An 8,156-nucleotide genomic window follows, 5' to 3' on the forward strand; every position below is an offset into this window, starting at 1 on the left:
ACACCGAGAGGAAGACCAGACATTGCGGAACCCTGATGCCTTAATCGGATCACGCACATGGCTCCCTGGTGACCCCTAACTTGTAGACAGAACTCAGGACCCCTCCAGATGCAACCACTTACGTCCACAAGGTCAGATTTCTCTCATCGGATTCCAGGACTACCCAGAAGCAGATGTCAACCTGTGAAACAAGGTAAGCGAGCCAGTCTGCAGGGGAGACTAAAAATTCAAGTCTCCTCGCCCCAGCATACCCCTGGCAAACATCAAAGCGATCGAAAACAAGCTGGACAAGCTTAACGCTAAACTTAACTCTCAAGAGGGAAGTGAGAGACTGATAAGTGCTCTGTTTCACAGAAACATGGCTCACTCCTGCCTCACCAGACTAGGCCATACAATCTGAGGGCTTCCCAATTCACCATACAGAACGCACAGCGTCCTCAGGCAAGGCAAAGAGTGGAGGGGTTTGCCTCATCAACTCCTGGGGCTCATACATGGCAACCCTGGCGAACTACTGCTCCCTGACCTGGAATACCTGATTGTGAAGTGCTGTCCACACTACCTTCTACAGGAGTTCACTTCTGCCTCATTACAGTGATCTATATTCTACCCCAGATGGAAGTTAAGAAGGCGGTTGATGAATTGTACACCGCTATAAACAACCTGCAAACAGAATACCCGCAGGACTTCAACCAGGCCAACCATAAGGGTGTCCTGCCAAAATGACACCAACACATCGAACATCCTTTGAGCCCTAACATCCTTGACCACTGCTACACAACCATCAAAGGTGCCTGCCACTCCACCTACAGACCACATTTCAGAAAATCAGACCACAAGACGGTGCTTCTTCTCCCGACATACAGGCAGAAACTTAAGCGGAAGAATCCAGTTAAGGTCGTGCAATGCTAGTGAGGAAACGGAAAGGCTCCTATGCAACTGCTTGGAGTCAGTGGACTGGTCCATATTCAAAAACTCGGCTAACCTAGATGAGTATGCCACTATTGTCACAGACGTCATCAGTGTGTCAAGGACTGCGTGTCAAAGAAGGTACCACGTGCAGTCCTCAATCGGAAACCATGGTTTAACCTGGAGATCCACTCCCTACTGAAGGCCAGGCCTGAGGCAGTCAGGACAGGTGACTCTCACCTATACAAGAATAAGCTAGAGTCCCAGATTAACGACACAAGCTCTTGTCGGTTGTGGCAAGCCTTAAATAATGTAACGGCTAGAAAGCAAAGCCGAGTAGAATCTCCAGCAGCAGAGCACCTCTCCCCTATAGATGTATTCCATGCTTGTTTTGAGCAAGAAGCCAACAAACCAATGTCACCTGCCCCAACAGCCCCCGACACACCCATACCTACCGTCACAGCCTCACAAGTTAGATCGACCTTCTTGAAAATGAAGCCCCGGAAATCAACGGGTCCTGACAGAGTCCCTGGTCGTGCACTCAGATCCTGCACGGACCAACTGGCAGACGTGTTTGCAAACATCTTTAACCTCTCCCTACTCCGCTCCAAGATTCCCACCTGCTTCAAGAAGACCACTATCATACCAGTGCCAAAGAGGAACCAGGCAACACACCACGACGACTGTAGCCCCGACATCTATTGTTATGAAATACTTTGAGGTTAGTCATGAGGCATATCAACTCCAACCTTCCAGATTGCTTTGATCCACTGCAATTTGCCTAACGCCACAGCAAGTCCACAGCAGATGCTATCTCCTTGGCCCCACACTCATCCCTAGAGCATCACAAAGACAATGACATCTACGTCAGACACCTGTTCATTGACTACAGCTCCACCTTCAACACCATAGCTCTAGCCAAGCTGATATTCAAACTCTAAAATCTAGGATTCGGCTCCTCCGTCTGCAAATGGATCCTCAACTTCCTGGCCCACAGACTGCAATCAGTAAGGGTAAACAACAACACCTCCTCCATGATACTCAATACTGGGGCCCCGCAAGGCTGGGTACTTAGCCCCCTACTATACTCCCTATACACACACACATTACTGTGTGACAAAACTCAGCCCCAACTCCATCTACAGGTTTACTGATGCCACAACCTTAGTGGGTCAGATCTTAAACAACAATGAGTCAGAGTACTGGAAGGAGATGGAGAACCTAGTGCATGGTGCGATGACAACAATCTCTTCCTCAATGTCAGCAAAGCCAAGGAAGTGACTTCAGGAAGCAAAGTGTCATACACACCCCTGTCTGCACCAATGGTGCCGAGGTGGAGATAGTTGGCTGCTTCAAATTATTAGCCATGATGTGGAGATGCCGGCGTTGGACTGGGATGAGCACAATAAGAAGTCTTACACGAGCTTTTGGAGCACTGCTCCTTCCTCACCTGAGGAAAGAGCAGTGCTCCAAAAGCTAGTGTTTGAAACAAACCTGTTGGACTTTAACCTGGTGTTGTAAGACTTCTTACTGTGCTCAAATTATTAGGCGTGCACACAATCTGTCCCAGTCCACCCACGTTGATGCTAAGACCAAGAAAGCACAACAGGCCCTATTATTCCTCAGAAAATTAAGGAAATTTGGCATGTCTATATCGACTCTTACCAATTTTTACAGATGCACCATAGAAAGCATCCTATCTGGTTGCTTCCCAGCCTGGTATGGCAACTGCCTGTCCCAAGACCCTAAGAAACAATAGAGAGTTGTGAACATAGCCCAGTCCATCACACAAGTCCGCCTCCCATCCATTGACTCGGTCTACACCTCCCGCTGCCTTGGGACAGCGGGCAGCATAATCAAAGACCCCTCCCACCCAGGTTATTCACTCTTCCACCGGGAAGATACAACATTTTGAAAACACACCAACAGATTCAGAAACGCTTCTTCCCTGCTGTTACCAGACTCCTGAATGGTCCTCTTCGGGTCCAAACTGTTTATGGACAACTTTTCTATGCATCTTGTCTATAGTTGTAGCACCATATACCATGTACTTCCCCCGCTGTCTCTGTTTCTGTATTTTTATCATGTATCCTCATGTATTTAGCTGTGTTCTATGTTTTCATCTATGGAGTGATCCGCCTGGACTGCACACAGAACAATATTTTTCACTACCTCAGTACAGGTGACAACAAATCTAAATACATTGGTCCAACACCATAATCACAATGCAATTGTGTACATTAAATGTTTTGTGTATGGTGCACAGATTCTGATGACAAATCTAATTTTTAGTAGTCATAATTTTCTGCCATCCTTTTATATCAACACAACATAAATAATCTACTGAAACTTTCAACGGTTTGCTACTGAAAATATGTCAACAATTATCATACTACAATTGCAGTACTCGGGCCACCACCAGTGCAGATATGACACATATCACCTACAAGTAACAAATTTTCCTGATTTGGGCATCCCATTGCACCCCTTGTCATTGCTGGGGTCCTAGATTTCTGACATAACAGCATCAGCACACTTGCAGTGGTTCAAGGCAGCAGCCAGTCATCTCCTCTGAACAGCAATATCGGTCTGGTAATAAATGCAACTTTGTTTGCAGCAACCACAGCCTGAACGTAATTTTTCTTTTAACCTGCTTATGCCTGGTCTTCTAATAATTCATCTATTCCCTTCACTAATTCCCTCAATGTAGTAAATGCAAAATCCTTGTCTCTCCAAAATGTTCAGCCCTGTAATTCCTATCAAATTCAGCATTCTAATATTTTTACATTAATTACACTATAATAATTTAAGTTGTTGCCTATTGTCAACTATGCATGCCCAAGTGCAGTAACATCCTTCGTGGCTGCTTTCTTAGTCGCCAATACGGAATACATGTTTGCCAATTCAACGCTCTTCAGATTCTTTGGGCAGTACAGTAGCACAGCGGTTAGCACAATTGCTTCACAGCTCCAGGGTCCCAGGTTTGATTCCCGGCTTGGGTCACTTATCTGTGCAGTCTGCACATTCGCCTCGTGTCTGCGTGGGTTTCCTTTCACAGTCCAAAGGTGTGCAGGTTAGGCGGATTGGCCATGATAAATTGACCTTAGTGTCCATAAAAGAGTGGCTTAAGTGGGGTGCTCTTTCCAAGGGCCGGTGCAGACTCGATGGGCCGAATGACCTCCTTCTGCACTGTTGAGTCCATGATTCATAGCCTTCGAACCATTTCTCTTCTGCATAGCCTGATGGTCACTTAATACCATCGTCTCCAATCTGAGAACATAATCTAACCCCATACTTCAATGTCATACCAATAGTTATGAACTGTCAGAGGTGTCAACTTTTGGATGAAATATTAAATCAAGACCCACACCTACCTTTTAAGCTGAAGGTAAAACGATAATTCAAATTCAAAGAGTGCTCTGGCCAACATTTACTATTCACTGTTTTGGGGATTTTGCGGTGTTCAAATTGCAGTTGCCTACATAACAGTAATTCATTGGCTGTTAAGCACCTGAAGATATTTTAAAGATGTGAAAGGTGGTCTTTAAATAAAATAATTCTCTTTAACTCACTGTCACAAGTAATCATCACCTACTGATATGTGCAATACAGTAATCCTTCAATGACTGGTGTGCAATAGATCATCCTTAGTTACTGTAAGCTGCGACAGTCAGTAAATATATCAATCTTTGTCCTTCAAATCAGTTTCCAATACTGAAGTTATGTTTCAACTAGCACCAGGCACACATTATGAAGCACCAGATAGAATTCTCAATGGTATAACTCAACATTGTAGAAAAATTCTCATACCATGACAGTATGTTCTGTTGGATACAACTACTGAAGATAAACATGCAGAAAGCAAGAAAGCAAGTTCTGCAGCAGGCCGACGCCACAATTATGTCTAGAAGCAATATGGAATTAAGTTGCAGACCAAAATCAGTCTCTACCTAGACACTGTCCTTGTCACACAGCTGCATGGACAAGAATCGTAGGTTTACGGTGTGACAAAACACTTCCATCATAGATACCCAAGGTCCATCAAGACAAAATTACAAAGAGCAAATTCCTTGATCATGCTGGACTCAACAGCATAAAGACCATCTCCACAAAATTTAACTTAGAGGGAAGGCCATGGATGGATGACCACAGAATCCCAAAGCGGATCTTCCATGGGGAATTGTCTCAGGGTGTCCAGGTGGTCAGTACAAAGATGCAAAGACACCCTAAAAAAGAGCCATACAGCTTCTGCATTGTAGACCATGTCTCTTGGATATAATCATAATCGTGGAGTCAGCTGCAAGCAGAACCTGTTTTCTCAATGCATGCATGGATATCTTAAATCAATAGTTGCATCCGAGAGAGCATGCTGTGAAGATGAGAATTTTTCTACACTTTTGAAACTTATACTGTCATGGATTATGTCTGGCGGTAGCCGAAACATGATCTCAGAATTGGACACACTGATTTAGAGTCCAAAGTTTGATGAGCTGACTGATGGTTGCAGCAGGCCACGGTATTAATAGGCAAGCACCAAAACTTCGTTCAGTATGTTGTGGGGACTACCTGGGCCAAACTTGCAAGACCCAACCAGCCCACAACAGACTCAATGGTGTTGCTGCTGCAGAGGCTTTCCCAAGTACCTACTATATGAACTGTTAGTTCAATGGACATTGATTCCACTTCAGACTCTTCAGTCATGAAAACCCACAGAAGACTATGAAATCACTTACAACTAGGACATAGCACTGAGGTTTGGACAGGGGGGCGGGATGGAATTGTAGGTGGTGGAAATGTTACTAATATGCAGTGAATGATGCGACTCACATTGTAGATAGTGGAATTATTACTAATCATTGGGGGTGATTTTACTCCCAGTGTAAGCGGTGGAATTGTTATTAATACACTGGGGGTGATGTTACTCCCATTGTAGTAATGTAATTGTTATTAATACACTGGGGGTGATGTTACTCACATTGTAGGCAGTGGAATTGTTACTAATACACTGGATTTGGGTTTTCTTGTCACGTACTGAGGTACAGTGAAAGTATTGTTCTGCGCACAGTCCAGACAGATTATTCCATACATGAAAAAAACCAGAGGACATTAAATAAATACACAATGCAAATACATAGACATAGGCATTGGATGAAGCATACAGGAGTGCAGTACTACACAGTAGAGAATATCTGTAAAGAGATCAGATCAGTCCATAAGAGTCATTCAGGAGTTTGGTAACAGTGGAGAAGCGGTTTCTGAATCTGTTAGCATGTGTTCTCAGACTTTTGTATCTCTGGCCCGATGGAAGAAGTTGGAAAAGTGAACAAACCGGGTGGAAGGGGTCTTTGATTATGCTGCCTGCTTTCCCAAGGCAGCGGGAGATGTAGACAGAGTCAATGGATGGGAGATGGGTTCGCTTGATGGACTGGGCTGTGTTCACGACTCTCTACAGTTTCTTACAGTCTTGGGCCGAGCAGTTGCCATACCAGGCAGTGATCCTCTCAACTCCTGAATCAACCTAAAGAGGTGTGAATTGTCTCAAGCCAGGACAGGTGGGTGGATTTCGCAAGCCCAGGCCAGATGGTGGGAGAGTGAATGTAATGCATCTGTGCAGACCCTGTGTATACATAGGGCTTGTCCAGAGGGGATGGCTTCTTTACCGTGTTTAGGGTGGAAGCTGAAGAAGTGGAGCATCATGAGGTTATCCGTGGGCTTGCAATAAACCAAAGTGCTGAGGTGACCGTCACGCAACAATCGCCAGGCAGGAATGTTCTCTTCCAGGCGGGGAACACTTCAGCAGTCAAGGGCATTCAGCCTCTGATCTTCAGGTAAGCATTCTCCAAGGCGGCCTTCAGGACACGCGACAATGCAGAATCGCCGAGCAGAAATTTATAGCCAAGGTCCACACACGAGTATGGCCTCAACTGGGACCTTGGATTCATGTCGCATTACATTCACCCCCCCACCATCTGGCCTGGGCATGCAAAATCCTACCAACTGTCTGTCTTGAGACAACTCACACCTCTTTAACCTGGGGTTACCCCTATCTCTGGATCTGTAAAGACTTAATTACCTGCAAATGCTCACATTCAAAGTATCATCTTGCATCTTTGACTTTGTCTATGTTTCTGGAACCTACCTCTTCATTCACCCGAGGAAGGAGCAGTGCTCCGAAAGCTAGTGATTTGAAACAAACCTGGACTTTAACCTGGTGTTGTAAGACTTCTTACTGTGCTCACCCCCCCCCCCCCCCCCCCCTCTCTCTCTCTCCAACCCCAGCATCTCCACATCATGGCTACTCATCTTAGTATCATCTACAAACTTTGACACATTACACTTGGAAGGACGCATTGTTGGCGGTAGAATTGTTACTGGGGGTGATGTTACTCACATTGTCTGGGAGAATTATTACTAATATATTACTCACATTATAGGTGGGGGAATTATTACTAATAAACTGGGGGTGATGTTACTCACATTATAGGTGTGGAAAGCTGCCCCCACCGCTGTTACCAGGTAAAACTCTCGGTGCTTCTGGTGGAGCCGAACCACGTGTGGGACCTGGTTGCAGTAAAGCGCCAATGCCCGGTATCCGCTGAAAACGCTGCTTCCTTTACCGCGCGACATCCTCCTCCCCGCAGCAGAAAGCTGCGATTCGGTAAATTAACGGTTCGGAGCCCCTCGTGCCTGTCAACCGTCACCCAACAGCAGTCACCCGCCGGAAGTGTAACTGCGGAAACATTCCCCGCGCCCCCCTTGTTGCAGCACCACGGTTCCGCTGGGTCTTACATTTTTCACTTTCCCCTTCGCTTTGTAAAGCAATTGGTGCTGCGAGCTCATGAAAAGGAAATGGCACAAAGTATCTCAGTCAACAAATATTAAATTCTGTACCTTCCCATTGATCAAAGACTGCAGCGAGTGAACTGTAAAGTGCTAATAACTTAAGGACGAACCTTGTGACCTGCTGGCACACTGGCTGTGTAACACAAGGAGTAGACATAGCCTTCATTTCTTCACCTGGTCTTTTTGATTATTCCAGATTGTGACTCCGGGACAAATTAAAATAATGGCACAATCGGTCTTTTTTATTATCTTAGTGTGGGCAAACAGGATTATCAAATCGACATGGCGAGTACCAGCTATTAATGTCTTTTCCACGAGTGTAGTGAACAACTGGAATACATTATCAGCAGGTGTAATGGATTATGATTAAGCAGAGATCACAATATATAAAAGATATTGGGGTGGAT

General features: G+C 45.2%; 1 protein-coding gene across 2 annotated transcripts in view; it reads right to left on the reverse strand.

Annotated features, from left to right (window-relative positions):
• Positions 1-8,045, reverse strand: part of wdr36 (WD repeat domain 36) — a 183,264-nt gene extending 175,219 nt beyond the window's left edge. Inside the window, exon 1 of one of the 2 annotated variants that reach the window (XM_038805121.1) lies at positions 7,860-8,045. Coding sequence is in view for 1 of the 2 variants with exons in the window: in XM_038805120.1 (XP_038661048.1) it covers positions 7,384-7,533 (150 nt within the window). In the remaining variant the exon portion in view is untranslated. Of the gene's footprint in view, positions 1-7,383; positions 7,649-7,859 lie in introns of those variants that run through there. The other variant, XM_038805120.1, reaches the window with a different exon arrangement.
• Between the last annotated feature and the right edge of the window lie 111 nt (positions 8,046-8,156).

The sequence above is a fragment of the Scyliorhinus canicula genome, chromosome 8, assembly GCF_902713615.1.
Source record: "Scyliorhinus canicula chromosome 8, sScyCan1.1, whole genome shotgun sequence".
Lineage (NCBI taxonomy): Eukaryota > Metazoa > Chordata > Chondrichthyes > Carcharhiniformes > Scyliorhinidae > Scyliorhinus > Scyliorhinus canicula.